Below are 17148 nucleotides of genomic sequence, written 5' to 3' on the forward strand. Positions count from 1 at the left end.
AGGAGAAACTGACTGAGAGGTCTGATAGAGGAGAAACTGACTGAGAGGTCAGGGAGAAACTGGCTGAGGACGTCTGGGAGAGGAGAAACTATCTGAGGAGGTTTGACAGAGGTCTGACAGAGGAGAAACTGGCTGAGAGGTCTGACAGAGGAGAAACCGGCTGAGAGGTCTGATAGAGGAGAAACTGGCTGAGAGGTCTGGGAGAGGAGAAACTGGCTGAGAGGTCTGGGAGAGGAGAAACTGGCTGAGGAGGTCTGGGAGAGGAGAAACTGGCTGAGGAGGTCTGGGAGAGGAGAAACTGGCTGAGGAGGTCTGATAGAGGTCTGGGAGAGGAGAAACTGCAGCATGATGAGCCTAAAGGGCTTTCCAGGCTTGAAGCGGCGGCAGGGGGCGGAATTCTATCCTAGCAGAGCGATCGGCGGGGATCATGTACGTGAAAGTCGCTCAGACAAAAAATGAATCTGTTCTATTTGGGCTTACTCTGTTCCGCTCCTCAGGGGTGGGCTGCTTCCTGTCTGGAAAGCCTTCAACTCTCAAAAGGTATTCTGTTCTGAGCCACTGAGGCTGGAGTTTGAGACCCAGCTGGAAGCCAGACCAGGCAGGAAAGAGAACACACACACACACACACACACACACACACACACACACACACACACACACACACACACACACACACACACACACACACACACACACACACACACACACACACGTACCTGTGTGAGCATGGCAGGCTGCAGCTGCAGTGGCTGTGTTGATTGGTTCTGGTTCACTATGGGGACTGAACTGTCCATCCTCAGTGGGAAACTAGAGCTCTTATTGGACGACTGGAGCCCTGCAGACAGAGGAACAGCCAATCAGTAACCACCAACACAATAGAGGTTAACACGGGAACAGGACTCCTGTGGGTCTGAAGTTCTAGAATCAAGCTAGGGACTGGACAGAATGGGTCTGAAGTTCTAGAATCAAGCTAGGGACTGGACAGAATGGGACTGAAGTTCTAGAATCAAGCTAGGGACTGGACAGAATGGGTCTGAAGTTCTAGAATCAAGCTAGGGACTGGACAGAATGGGTCTGAAGTTCTAGAATCAAGCTAGGGACTGGACAGAATGGGCCTGAAGTTCTAGAATCAAGCTAGGGACTGGACAGAATGGGTCTGAAGTTCTAGAATCAAGCTAGGGACTGGACAGAATGGGTCTGAAGTTCTAGAATCAAGCTAGGGACTGGACAGAATGGGTCTGAAGTTCTAGAATCAAGCTAGGGACTGGACAGAATGGGTCTGAAGTTCTAGAATCAAGCTAGGGACTGGACAGAATGGGCCTGAAGTTCTAGAATCAAGCTAGGGACTGGACAGAATGGGTCTTAAGTTCTAGAATCAAGCTAGGGACTGGACAGAATGGGTCTGAAGTTCTAGAATCAAGCTAGGGACTGGACAGAATGGGCCTGAAGTTCTAGAATCAAGCTAGGGACTGGACAGAATGGGTCTGAAGTTCTAGAATCAAGCTAGGGACTGGACAGAATGGGTCTGAAGTTCTAGAATCACTGATCTCTATACTATACAAACAACTTTTGGAAAGCTCATATTCAAAGCTACCCACCAAAAAAGTATGGTCCACAGATCTAACTGAATGTGAACAACCCTTTAACTAGAACAGAATATGGAAAAATATGACCTTGGCATCCCGTAATGCGAACCATCATTTAAAGTTTGTATTTAACACCAAGGAAAAGTTTTACGATGAAATTGGCCCCAACACCCAACTGTTCACTGCGTCCCCTAAATCAGGTAGGAACACATTCCTTCATATGATGTGGGATGTTTAACTGCCCTGCAGTGAAACGTTTCTCTGACACAGTTATAACATTCATATTCAAATGCGTTGCATCGACTGTTACTTAACGATGGTAGCTCCTTGAATCTCTCAATCAATCAGAGACGATTAGTACTGGCAGGCAGAACTGATAAATATGTTGACTCTTAGATGACAGTTACTATTAGAAGTTAAAACATTAGAATTAGACAGCCTTGACTTATTCCACATGAATTAGACAGCCTTGATTTATTCCACGTGAATTAGACAGCCTTGACTTATTCCACATGAATTAGACAGCCTTGACTTATTCCACATGAATTAGACAGCCTTGACTTATTCCACGTGAATTAGACAGCCTTGACTTATTCCACGTGAATTAGACAGCCTTGACTTATTCCACGTGAATTAGACAGCCTTGACTTATTCCACATGAATTAGACAGCCTTGACTTATTCCACATGAATTAGACAGCCTTGACTTATTGCAAGGGAATTAGACAGCCTTGACTTATTCCACGTGAATTAGACAGCCTTGACTTATTCCACGTGAATTAGACAGCCTTGACTTATTCCACGTGAATTAGACAGCCATGACTTATTCCACGTGAATTAGACAGCCTTGACTTATTCCACGTGAATTAGACAGCCATGACTTATTCCACGTGAATTAGACAGCCTTGACTTATTCCACGTGAATTAGACAGCCATGACTTATTCCACGTGAATTAGACAGCCTTGACTTATTCCACGTGAATTAGACAGCCTTGACTTATTCCACGTGAATTAGACAGCCTTGACTTATTCCACGTGAATTAGACAGCCTTGACTTATTCCACGTGAATTAGACAGCCTTGACTTATTCCACGTGAATTAGACAGCCTTGACTTATTCCACGTGAATTAGACAGCCTTGACTTATTCCACGTGAATTAGACAGCCTTGACTTATTCCACATGTTGTGTTAGAGCCTGAATTCAAAATGGATTAAATAAAATACACACAATAACCCATAATGACAAAGTTAAAACACTTTTTTTTTTTTTTACATTTTTTTCAAATGTATTGAAAATGAAATACAGAAATCTCCTTTACATAAGTATTCACACCCCATTTGCTATGGCACTCCAAATTTAACTCAGGTGCATCCAATTTCCTTTGATCATCCTTGAGATGTAAACTACAACTTGATTGGAGTCCAACCTGTGGCCAATTCACTTGTTTGGATATGATTTAGAAAGAACCACACCTGTCTATATAAAAGTTCCTACAGTTGACAGTGCAGAAACTATACCATGAAGTCCAAGAAACTGTCTGTAGATCTCTCGAGATAGAATTGTGATGAGGCATAGCCGGTATTTGGGGATAAAACAATTATCCAGAGTGCTGAACGTTTCTAAGAGCCCAGTGGTCTCCATTATTGTGAAATGGAAAAAATATGGAACTACCCAGACTGCCTAGCCATCTGACCAAACTGAGCAACAGGGCAAGAAGGACCTTGGTCAGGGAGGTGACCAAGAAACCAATGAACACACTGACAGAACTACAGAGTTCCTTGGCTGAGATGAGAGAACCTGGCAGAAGGACAACAGTCTTTACAGCACTTCACCAATCTGGGCTTTATGGGATTGGCCAGACAGAAGACACTCCTGAGAAAAAGGCACATGAAAGACAGAGCAAAAGGCAAAAGATTCTGTGGTCTGATGAGATCCAAATTTAACTCTTTGGCCTGAATGCAAAGCGCCATGTCTGGCGAAAACCAGGTACAGCTCATCAAATACAGGCAACTCCTTGATGAAAACCTGCTTTCAGAGTGCAAACGAACTTAGACTGGGAGTGAAGATTTACGTTTCGACAGGACAATGACCCCAAGCATACAGACAAAGCGACGCTGGACTGGCTTCAGAACAAGGATGTGAAAGTCCTTGAGTGATCCTGCCAAAACGCTTGACAAAATCTCCATGGAAGTGTGGGAGAAAAAAAAATCCCCAAATCCAGATGTGCAAAGCTGATACAGACATGCCCAAGATGACTCAAAGTTTTAATCGCTGCCTAAGGTACTTCTACAAACGACTGACTCAAACTCGACTGACTCACTTTGTCATTATGGGGCATTGTGTGTAGATAGGTGAGAAATGTATTTAATCCATTTTGAATTCAGGCTGTAACACAACAAAATGTGGAATAAGTCAAGTGGTACGAATACTTTCTGTAGGCACTTATGTATTTTTTTTTTTGAAGAGTATTGCCCGTCTGTGATTGGCTACCCACACGCACAGCGAGGGAAAGACTGACGAGCAGCTAACGGAGGAAGTTATTATCAGATTTAAACACGTAATAATGAACACGGGACGGCACCATTTTTTTTGTTGTTGTTGATCGGAACAGGAAAGTTCTGTGGTTGTAGAACTGTTACAGGATCTGGACAGTACGGGGGGAAAAAAGACATGGCAGGAATGGTTTTCACTCCCGTGTCAACCTCTACACCACAATAATGCTACTCTCTCCCCTCAAAAACAAAACAAAATACAAAGTCATTCATTGGTAATTACTGTGTTATTACATTGAACCATGCAATTCCTTAGCAACTCAAATTTTTCTGGTTGAAAAAAATTTCCGTCGCAATTACCTAATAAACCCGACTCTGGTCTAACAGCGCTGGTCTAACAAAGGGACAATCTCTATTGAACATGCTTTTCTGTACAGTTACTAGGCTTAATCTGTGTCTTAGAAACTGTTCCTAAAGTGTTCCTGTTTTACCCTGTATGGTGTTTGGTGGGCAGACGATGAGAGTCTGCTGGAAGGGCTCAGTCTGGTAGGCCAGGCCGGTGGGGCGAGCCTGCAGGGGGACACTCTGTTGGGCCAGCCCAGGGATATTGATGGTGGCCTGCTGGTAGAGGGCTGGCTGGTAGTTCAGGAGAGGAACAGCTCCCCCTGCTGAAGGCACCTGGTGGTACAGTCCAGTCACAGAATACTGGTCACAGTCAGTTCATCGTGATCATTTACATCATTTAGCAGACGCTCTTATCCAGAGCGACTTACAAATTGGTGCATTCACCTTATGATATCCAGTGGAACAACCACTTTACAATAGTGCATCTAAATCTTTAAGGGGGGGGTTAGAAGGATTACTTTATCCTATCCCAGGTATTCCTTGAAGAGGTGGGGTTTCAGGTGTCTCCGGAAGGTGGTGATTGACTCCGCTGTCCTGGCGTCGTGAGGGAGCTTGTTCCACCATTGGGGTGCCAGAGCAGCGAACAGTTTTGACTGGGCTGAGCGGGAACTGTGCTCAATACAATTCTGTTCTGTTTAAAGGGAAATTCCACCAACATTTAAATGTTGGGTATTCAGAGATTCCAACGTGTTTATTGTTGTTGTATCATTTTATGATGTCATGTCGTCTATTGACAGTTTAGTGGTGAGCAAAACGGGAAACTCCGACTCCCATTACGTACATGAGGAGGAATCCTGAACATGACTCAGCAACCTATATAACAAGTTTGTAGTTCTCTGATCTTATTAGTTGGAACAGCGTCTGGAACTGGAACTGCCAAAGACATTTTCGTACTCAATTAAACTGGTACTGTATGACGTCGCTGGAAGTATACAGTGGTCTTCACTTGTATCTGTGTACCTGGCTGAGCTGGTTGCTGAAGGTGACAGTGTGTGTGTAGCTGGCTGAGCTGATTGCTGAAGGTCACAGTGTGTGTGTACCTGGCTGAGCTGGTTGCTGAAGGTGACAGTGTGTGTGTAGCTGGCTGAGCTGATTGCTGAAGGTCACAGTGTGTGTGTAGCTGGCTGAGTTGATTGCTGAAGGTGACAGTGTGTGTGTACCTGGCTGAGCTGATTGCTGAAGGTCACAGTGTGTGTGTACCTGGCTGAGCTGATTGCTGAAGGTCACAGTGTGTGTGTACCTGGCTGAGCTGATTGCTGAAGGTCACAGTGTGTGTGTACCTGGCTGAGCTGATTGCTGAAGGTCACAGTGTGTGTGTACCTGGCTAAGCTGATTGCTGAAGGTGACAGTGTGTGTGTACCTGGCTGAGCTGATTGCTGAAGGTCACAGTGTGTGTGTACCTGGCTGAGCTGATTGCTGAAGGTCACAGTGTGTGTGTACCTGGCTGAGCTGGTTGCTGAAGGTGACAGTGTGTGTGTAGCTGGCTGAGCTGATTGCTGAAGGTCACAGTGTGTGTGTAGCTGGCTGAGTTGATTGCTGAAGGTCACAGTGTGTGTGTAGCTGGCTGAGCTGATTGCTGAAGGTCACAGTGTGTGTGTACCTGGCTGAGCTGATTGCTGAAGGTCACAGTGTGTGTGTACCTGGCTGAGCTGATTGCTGAAGGTCACAGTGTGTGTGTAGCTGGCTGAGCTGATTGCTGAAGGTCACAGTGTGTGTGTAGCTGGCTGAGCTGATTGCTGAAGGTGACAGTGTGTGTGTACCTGGCTGAGCTGATTGCTGAAGGTCACAGTGAGGTTGCCGGCAGCAGCACTGGGAAGAGTGTTGGTGGAGAAGAGAGTTTTGTTGTTGTCGAACGAAGAGCTCCTGCGCTTACAGAGCTCCATGTTCTGAAAGCAAGACTTCACACTGAAAAAGGGGTGAGACGATCAAATCCTTTAACCAATCAACCAATCAAATTTCACCCACATTAGGGCAAAGTGAAATGTAATAACGTCCCACCCTTATTAAGACACACACAAGTACATCCTTCCACACACAGTGGCAGGTGTACGTACTGGGAGCTGTGAGGGAAGTCCAGCAGGTGACTCATGGTGACCAAAGGGTGACCCAACGTCTTAGTGGGCGTGATCCTCTTGTCGGCGTCCAATCGGAGCATCCGCTTCAGCAGGTCGATGAACTCCCTCCTATCAGCTTTCTCCGCCAGCATGTCCGTCCCCTCCAGGTGAGACGAGAGGTTGACCTGCATCAGGAAGTGGAAGAAGAAGAAGTGATGCAACAGGATGGAAGCGGTGAGGTTGAATGAAGGGTTAGGACTTGTGAGCTACCTGGCCGGTGCTGCCACCTGGCCAGCCTACCGATCCTCGACTTTGGCGATGTCATTTACAAAATAGCCTCCAACACTCTACTCAGCAAATTGGATGCAATCTATCCCAGTGCCATCCGTTTTGTCACCAAAGCCCCATATACTACCCACCACTGCGACCTGTATGATCTCGTTGGCTGGCCCTCGCTTCATATTCGTCGCCAAACCCACTGGCTCCAGGTCATCTATAAGTCTTTGCTAAGTAAAGCCCCGCCTTATCTCAGCTCACTGGTCACCATAGCAACACCCACCCGTAGCACGCGCTCCAGCAGGTATATTTCACTGGTCATCCCCAAAGCCAACTCCTCTATTGGCCGCCTTTCCTTCCAGTTCTCTGCTGCCAATGACTGGAACGAACTGCAAAAATCACTGAAGCTGGAGACTCATATCTCCCTCATTAACTTTATGCACCAACTGTCAGAGCAGCTCACAGATCACTGCACCTGTACATAGCCCATCTATAAACAGCCCATCTACCTACCTCATCCCCATACTGTTATTTATTTATCTTGCTCTTTTGCACCCCAGTATCTCTACTTGCACATTCATCTTCTGCACATCTATCACTCCAGTGTTTAATTGCTAAATAGTAATTATTTCACCACTATGGCCTATTTATTGCCTTACCTCCCTAATCTTACTTCATTTGCACACACTGTATATAGATTTTTCTGTTGTGTTGTTGTTTATGTCACACTGCTTTGCTTTATCGTGGCCAGGTCGCAGTTGTAAATGAGAACTTGTTCTCAACTGGCCTACCTGGTTACATAAAGATGAAATACAAAAATGTAGCCTACCTACCTGCATCGCGTAGCCTACCCACCTGCATCGCGTAGCCTACCCACCTGCATCATGTAGCCTATCTACCTGCATCATGTAGTCTACCTACCTGCATCATGTAGCCACCTCCTACCTGCATCATGTAGCCCTCTCCTACCTGCATCATGTAGCCATCTTCTACCTGCATCATGTAGCCATCTTCTACCTGCATCATGTAGCCATCTTCTACCTGCATCATGTAGCCAATCCACCTGCATCATGTAGCCTACCCACCTGCATAATGTAGCCATCTCCTACCTGCATCATGTAGCCATCTTCTACCTGAATCATGTAGCCATCTTCTACCTGCATCATGTAGCCAATCCACCTGCATCGCGTAGCCTACCCACCTGCATCATGTAGCCTATCTACCTGCATCATGTAGTCTACCTACCTGCATCATGTAGCCCTCTCCTACCTGCATCATGTAGCCATCTTCTACCTGCATCATGTAGCCATCTTCTACCTGCATCATGTAGCCATCTCCTACCTGCATCATGTAGCCTACCTACCTGCATCATGTAGCCATCTTCTACCTGCATCATGTAGCCTACCTACCTGCATCATGTAGCCAATCTACATGCATCATGTAGTCTACCTACCTGCATCATCTAGCCATCTTCTACATGCATCATGTAGCCTACCTACCTGCATCATGTAGCCAATCTACCTGCATCATGTAGTCTACCTACCTGCATCATGTAGCCCCCCCCTCCACCTACCTGCATCATGTAGCCATCTCATACCTGCATCATGTAGCCATCTCATACCTGCAGCATGTAGCCTGCCTACCTGCATCATGTAGCCATCTGCTACCTGCATCATGTAGCCATCTGCTACCTGCATCATGTAGCCTGCCTACCTGCATAATGTAGCCATCTCCTACCTGCATCATGTAGCCTGCCTACCTGCATCATGTCATCCAGACAGTTGAAGATGTATTTCCTGGCTTCCTTTGACTTGATGCCCATCTCAGCCTCGTGCTCTGAAGGAGTCTATTAAACACAGAAAAGATTCATGTTACACTCCTCATATTCATACGGCTCAATATGTACCTTTTATTTAACTTGGCAAGTCAGTTACGAACAAATTCTTATTTACAATGACGGCCTACCAGGGAACACTGGGTTAACTGCCTTGTTCAGGGGCAGAATGACAGATTTTTACCTTGTCAGCTCGGGGGGATTCAATCCAGCAACCTTTCGGTTACTGGCCAAACGCTCTAACCACTAGGCTACCTGCCACGCTGAAGCTTGAATATACAGGAAAAGGAAAAATGACATTTTTGTGTGCATCTCCATAAAGCATTGCAGAGTTGCCTACATGACTTATTTCAAGAAAGGTAGATCTTCCTAAGAAAAAATAAAAGCTAGTTTATGCCTAAACAATTACCAGATTGTTGTAGCAGAGCAGTGGTGTAATACCTTGATTCTCCAGAGGGGGTAGCTGGAGTCAGGTCCTCTCTTGAAGAAGTGGCTAGTCTTGGTGCCGGCACTCAGCAGATACTCTGCAGGCAGGCCCTGGGTCTGGGAAATGTACCGGATCTAGTGGACGAGGAAAGGAAGGAAGGAAGGAAGGAAGGAAGGAGGGAAGGAAGGAAGGAAGGAAGGAAGGAAGGAAGGAAGGAAGGAAGGAAGGAAGGAAGGAAAGTATTACACAATACATTACTATCAACAGTTTGATATAGCTTGGTAAGAACACAACCCAGGAAGGCCCTGTGTCTGGGAGATGTACCGGCTCTTCGTGAGAAAGGAAGATTCCATCATAACAGATGAGGATAAAGTGTTTGTGTGTATCCGTACTAACCTGGTCGTACTCTGATGCCCCGGGATAGAGGGGCCAGCCCAGGAACAACTCAGCAATAACGCAGCCCAGAGACCACATGTCTATAGCCTCACAGAACGACAAGCCCAGGATAATCTCTGGAGCCCTGAGGGAGAAAACATAGAACTCATTATACCTGGACTGTAGTGGAATAACCACCTGGACTCATTATATACCAAGACTCTAGTGGAATAACCACCTGAACAAATTATACCAAGACTGTAGTGGAATAACCACCTGGACTCATTATACCAGGACTGTTGTGGAATAACCACCTGGACAAATTATACCAGGACTGTAGTGGAATAACCACCTGTACTCATTATATACCAAGACTGTAGTGGAATAACCACCTGGACTCATTATATACCAAGACTGTAGTGGAATAACCACCTGGACTCATTATATACCAAGACTGTAGTGGAATAACCACCTGGACTCATTATATACCAAGACTCTAGTGGAATAACCACCTGAACAAATTATACCAAGACTGTAGTGGAATAACCACCTGGACTCATTATATACCAAGACTGTAGTGGAATAACCACCTGGACTCATTATACCAAGACTGTAGTGGAATAACCACCTGGACTTATTATATACCAAGACTGTAGTGGAATAACCACCTGGACTCATTATATACCAAGACTGTAGTGGAATAACCACCTGGACTCATTATACCAAGACTGTAGTGGAATAACCACCTGGACTTATTATATACCAAGACTGTAGTGGAATAACCACCTGGACTCATTATATACGAAGACTCTAGTGGAATAACCACCTGAACAAATTATACCAAGACTGTAGTGGAATAACCACCTGGACTCATTATATACCAAGACTGTAGTGGAATAACCACCTGGACTCATTATATACCAAGACTGTAGTGGAATAACCACCTGGACTCATTATACCAGGACTGTAGTGGAATAACCACCTGGACAAATTATACCAGGACTGTAGTGGAATAACCACCTGTACTCATTATATACCAAGACTGTAGTGGAATAACCACCTGGACTCATAATACCAAGACTGTAGTGGAATAACCACCTGAACAAATTATACCAGGACTGTAGTGGAATAACCACCTGGACAAATTATACCAGGACTGTAGTGGAATAACCACCTGGACTCATTCTATACCAAGACTGTAGTGGAATAACCACCTGGACTCATTCTATACCAAGACTGTAGTGGAATAACCACCTGGACTCATTATATACCAAGACTGTAGTGGAATAACCACCTGGACTCATTATATACCAAGACTGTAGTGGAATAACCACCTGGACTCATTATACCAAGACTGTAGTGGAATAACCACCTGGACTCATTATACCAAGACTGTTGTGGAATAACCACCTGGACTCACTATACCAAGACTGTAGTGGAATAACCACCTGGACTCATTATATACCAAGACTGTAGTGGAATAACCACCTGGACTCATTATATACCAAGACTGTAGTGGAATAACCACCTGGACTCATTATACCAAGACTGTAGTGGAATAACCACCTGGACTCATTATACCAAGACTGTAGTGGAATAACCACCTGGACTCATTATACCAAGACTGTAGTGGAATAACCACCTGGACTCACTATACCAGGACTGTAGTGGAATAACCACCTGGACTCACTATACCAGGACTGTAGTGGAATAACCACCTGGACTCATTATACCAGGACTGTTGTGGAATAACCACCTGGACTCATTATACCAAGACTGTAGTGGAAAAACCACCTGGACTCATTATACCAGGACTGTAGTGGAATAACCACCTGGACTCATTATACCAGGACTGTAGTGGAATAACCACCTGGACTCATTATATACCAAGACTGTAGTGGAATAACCACCTGGACTCATAATACCAAGACTGTAGTGGAATAACCACCTGAACAAATTATACCAGGACTGTAGTGGAATAACCACCTGGACAAATTATACCAGGACTGTAGTGGAATAACCACCTGGACAAATTATACCAGGACTGTAGTGGAATAACCACCTGGACTCATTATACCAAGACTGTAGTGGAATAACCACCTGGACTCATTCTATACCAAGACTGTAGTGGAATAACCACCTGGACTCATTATATACCAAGACTGTAGTGGAATAACCACCTGGACTCATTATATACCAAAACTGTAGTGGAATAACCACCTGGACTCATTATACCAAGACTGTAGTGGAATAACCACCTGGACTCATTATACCAAGACTGTTGTGGAATAACCACCTGGACTCACTATACCAAGACTGTAGTGGAATAACCACCTGGACTCATTATATACCAAGACTGTAGTGGAATAACCACCTGGACTCATTATATACCAAGACTGTAGTGGAATAACCACCTGGACTCACTATACCAGGACTGTAGTGGAATAACCACCTGGACTCACTATACCAGGACTGTAGTGGAATAACCACCTGGACTCATTATACCAGGACTGTTGTGGAATAACCACCTGGACTCATTATATACCAAGACTGTAGTGGAATAACCACCTGGACTCATTATACCAGGACTGTAGTGGAATAACCACCTGGACTCATTATACCAGGACTGTAGTGGAATAACCACCTGGACTCATTATATACCAAGACTGTAGTGGAATAACCACCTGGACTCATTATACCAAGACTGTAGTGGAAAAACCACCTGGACTCATTATACCAGGACTGTAGTGGAATAACCACCTGGACTCATTATACCAGGACTGTAGTGGAATAACCACCTGGACTCATTATACCAGGACTGTTGTGGAATAACCACCTGGACTCATTATACCAAGACTGTAGTGGAAAAACCACCTGGACTCATTATACCAGGACTGTAGTGGAATAACCACCTGGACTCATTATACCAGGACTGTAGTGGAATAACCACCTGGACTCATTATACCAGGACTTTAGTGGAATAACCACCTGGACTCATTATATACCAAGACTGTAGTGGAATAACCACCTGGACTCATTATACCAAGACTGTTGTGGAATAACCACCTGGACTCATTATACCAGGACTGTAGTGGAATAACCACCTGGACTCATTATACCAAGACTGTAGTGGAATAACCACCTGGACTCATTATACCAGGACTGTAGTGGAATAACCACCTGGACTCATTATACCAGGACTGTAGTGGAATAACCACCTGGACTCATTATATACCAAGACTTGTGGAATAACCACCTGGACTCATTATACCAGGACTGTAGTGGAATAACTACCTGGACTCATTATACCAAGACTGTAGTGGAATAACCACCTGGACTCACTATACCAGGACTGCAGTGGAATAACCACCTGGATTTTTTTGCAGTCTCAGATTCTCAAAAGTGGGTGGAATAATTGACTTTTTATATGTGATTCACCTGTATACACACCATAATGTTAGATATACCTGTACCATAATGTCAGATATACCTGTACCATAATGTTAGATATACCTGTACCATAATGTTAGATATACCTGTACCATAATGTCAGATATACCTGTACCATAATGTCAGATATACCTGTACCATAATGTTAGATATACCTGTACCATAATGTCAGATATACCTGTACCATAATGTTAGATATACCTGTACCATAATGTTAGATATACCTGTACCATAATGTTAGATATACCTGTACCATAATGTTAGATATACCTGTACCATAATGTTAGATATACCTGTACCATAATATACCTGTACCATAATGTTAGATATACCTGTACCATAATGTTAGATATACCTGTACCATAATGTCACATATACCTGTACCATAATGTCACATATACCTGTACCATAATGTCAGATATACCTGTACCATAATGTTAGATATACCTGTACCATAATGTTAGATATACCTGTACCATAATATACCTGTACCATAATGTTAGATATACCTGTACCATAATGTTAGATATACCTGTACCATAATATACCTGTACCATAATGTTAGATATACCTGTACCATAATGTCAGATATACCTGTACCATAATGTTAGATATACCTGTACCATAATATACCTGTACCACACAATACCCCATAACGACAGAGCAAAAACAAGTTTAGATTTTTTTTTTTTTGCAAATGTATTAAAAATAAACAGCTGGAATATTACATTTACATAAGTATTCAGACTCTTTACTCAGTACTTTGTTGAAGCGCCTTTTGGCAGCGATTATGTTCTCGAGTCTTATTGGCTATAACCTCATCAATCTACACACAATACCCCATGTGGACAAAACAAAAACAGGTTTTTAAAAATGTTTGCATATTCATAAATAAATACATATCTAAAAAAATATATATACCTTTTTTACATATGTATTCAGACCCTTTGCTATGAGACTCTATAATGAACTCAGGTACAGGATTGTGTTGAAACACAGATCTGGGGAAGGGTGACCAAAACATTTCTGCAGCATTGAAGGTCCTCAAGAACATAGTGGCCTCCATCATTCTGAAATGGGATTAGAACCATCAAGACTCTTCCTAGAGCTGGATGAACGGAGCAAAGTAAAGAGAGATCCTTGATGAAAACCTGCTCCAGAGCGCTCAGGACCTCAGACTGGGGTGAAGGTTCACCTTCCAACAGGACAACGGAGAGGATCTGCAGAGAAGAATGGGAGAAACTCCCAAAATACAGGTGTGCCAAGCTTGTAGCGTCATACCCAAGAAGACTCGAGGCTGTAATCACTGCCAAAGCTGCTTCAACAAAGTACTGAGTAAAGGGTCTGAATACTTATGTAAATGTGATATTTCATAATTGATTTAATAATTTTTGTGTAGATTGATGAGGGGGGAAAAAAAACAAGTTAATCCATTTTAGAATAAGGCTGTAACATTTCCACAAAATGTGGAAAACGTCAAGGGGTCTGAATACCGCACTGTACCTGGACAGGAAAACCCCTAGTCTCAGGTGTATCTGACTGTAGTATCGTGACTAGGGGTACGTTAAGCAGACAGCCTTGGAGACGAGACTGGCCAAACACACACACACACACACACACACACACACACACACACACACACACACACACACACACACACACACACACACACACACACACACACACACACACACACACACTGTGGGTACATGGAACAGACAGCCTTTTGAGATGTGACTGGCCACACAAACCTGTAGTATCGCGACTGCAGGTAGGTTGAGCAGACAGCCTTGGAGACGTGTGAAGCTGAGCCGAAGTCGATGACCTTGACCCTGTAGTGCTGTCTGAGTGGATCCACCAGCATGATGTTCTCTGGCTTCAGGTCAGCATGGATCAGACCCAGAGACTTCAGCTTCATCAGCGCCGTCGCCACCTAGTGGTCAAATGTAAGTAACGCGGGGTTTCAAAAGGTGAAGGCTTATCAACAGAAAAGGGTTGAAAAGTGGCACCTAGAGAAGTCCTATTTTCACTTCCTCTCCCATTGACATCACCCCAATGTAAATGGAGCACGGTTCCCACTCTTTTCAGGACATCATTTTCCATTATATTTTTACTGGAAGGGAGACAGAACTCACAGACAACTACTATCAACAGCACACAGCCGAAGTAGGTTACCATGTTAAGTTTAGGAGAGTTCTGTGAGCGAAAACATATGAAAAGGAATTATGTAATAATAACAAGTGTAATAATGTTATTTATGTATTTAACCTTTATTTAACTTGGCAAGTCAGTTAAGAACAAATTCTTATTGTCAATGACGACCTACCGGGGAACAGTGGGTTAACTGCCTTGTTCAGGGGGCAGAACGACAGATTTTTACCTTGTCAGCTCGGGGATTTGATCTAGTAACCTTTCAGTTACTGGCCCAACGCTCTAACCACTAGGCTACCTGCCTCCTCAGTGCAATAATGGTGCAATAACAGCGGAATAACGGCGTAATAACGGCGGTAATAACGAGCGGTAATAACGAGCGGTAATAACGAGCGGTAATAACAGCGTGAATAACGGCGGAATAACAGCGCGAATAACAGGCGTCAATAACAGCGTAATAACAGCGTAATAACAGCGTAATAACAGCGTAATAACAGCGCAATAACAGCGCAATAACAGCGTAATAACAGCGTAATAACAGCGTAATAACAGCGCAATAACAGCGGAATAACAGCGAATAACGGCGGAATAACAGCGGAATAACAGCGGAATAACAGCGGAATAACAGCGGAATAACAGCGGAATAACAGCGCAATAATAGCGGAATAACAGCGTAATAACAGCGCAATAATAGCGGAATAACAGCGTAATAACAGCGTAATAACAGCGTAATAACAGCGTAATAACAGCGTAATAATAGCGCAATAACAGCGGAATAACGGCGGAATAACGGCGGAATAACGGCGGAATAACGGCGGAATAACGGCGGAATAACGGCGTAATAACGGCGGAATAACGGCGGAATAACGGCGGAATAACAGCGGAATAACAGCGTAATAACAGCGGAATAACAGCGTAATAACAGCGCAATAATAGCGGAATAACAGCGTAATAACAGCGCAATAATAGCGGAATAACAGCGTAATAACAGCGGAATAACAGCGTAATAACAGCGCAATAATAGCGGAATAACAGCGTAATAACAGCGCAATAATAGCGGAATAACAGCGTAATAACAGCGTAATAACAGTGTAATACAGTGTAATAACAGCGTAATAACAGCGTAATAACAGCGTAATAACGGTGTAATAACAGCGGAATAACAGCGTAATAACAGCGCAATAATAGCGGAATAACAGCGTAATAACAGCGGAATAACGGCGTAATAACAGCGTAATAACAGCGTAATAACAGCGTAATAACAGCGTAATAATAGCGTAATAACAGCGTAATAACAGCGTAATAACGGTGTAATAACAGCGTAATAACAGCGTAATAACAGCGTAATAACAGCGTAATAACAGCGTAATAACAGCGTAATAACAGCGGAATAACGGCGTAATAACGGCGTAATAACGGCGTAATAACAGCGTAATAACAGCGTAATAACGGTGTAATAACAGCGTAATAACAGCGGAATAACAGCGGAATAACAGCGTAATAACAGCGGAATAACAGCGTAATAACAGCGGAATAACAGCGGAATAACAGCGTAATAACAGCGGAATAACAGCGCAATAACAGCGTAATAACGGTGTAATAACGGTGTAATAACAGTCAACTTTTAGAATGACTAGGTCTACCAGGTAAACAGAACGTCAAATAAAGTTCAACCACAACATCATGACCGTATTCCTTCCACACATTTCTATAGTCGGTAATAATGGATCAATAAAGTTGTATTGCATCGTCACCTGTTGCAGTATGGGTCTGATGTGTTGTAGTGGCAGGGGGCTGAACTTGCTGTGTTTCAGGAAGTCATACAGGTTCTGCTCCAGCATCTCAAACACCAGGCAGGTGTGACCTTTGTGTTGGAAACACTCGTAGGAACGCACAAAGTTAAACTCGTCGGCGTTCTCCTCGCTCAGACGGTTCAGGATGCCCACCTGGGAACAGACAGGATGGGTGGGAGTGGCTTAGCGAGAGCACATTGACACAGCTCAACATAATCTGCTACGCTTGTTTCCCAGTTGTCTATTCCAGAACTAGTCTAGCTCCTGGGTACAAGCAGGAAGTGTGAACTCCATGCCTGACAAAG

At 44.0% G+C, this 17148-nt stretch overlaps 1 protein-coding gene across 3 annotated transcripts in view; it reads right to left on the minus strand.

Annotated features, from left to right (window-relative positions):
* Positions 1-17148, minus strand: part of LOC106566221 (homeodomain-interacting protein kinase 1) — a 44517-nt gene that overhangs the window by 15757 nt on the left and 11612 nt on the right. For all 3 annotated transcript variants that reach the window (XM_014134097.3, XM_014134096.3, XM_014134098.3), the window contains exons 3-11: positions 16805-16996; positions 14651-14832; positions 9471-9594; positions 9089-9208; positions 8573-8659; positions 6538-6722; positions 6244-6388; positions 4570-4756; positions 717-835 (exon numbers count right to left, since the gene is read on the minus strand). In XM_014134097.3, coding sequence (XP_013989572.3) covers positions 717-835; positions 4570-4756; positions 6244-6388; positions 6538-6722; positions 8573-8659; positions 9089-9208; positions 9471-9594; positions 14651-14832; positions 16805-16996 — 1341 coding nt within the window. The remainder of the gene's footprint in view (positions 1-716; positions 836-4569; positions 4757-6243; positions 6389-6537; positions 6723-8572; positions 8660-9088; positions 9209-9470; positions 9595-14650; positions 14833-16804; positions 16997-17148) is intronic.

The sequence above is a fragment of the Salmo salar genome, chromosome 12 (assembly GCF_965601325.2).
Source record: "Salmo salar chromosome 12, fSalSal1, whole genome shotgun sequence".
Classification (NCBI taxonomy): domain Eukaryota; kingdom Metazoa; phylum Chordata; class Actinopteri; order Salmoniformes; family Salmonidae; genus Salmo; species Salmo salar.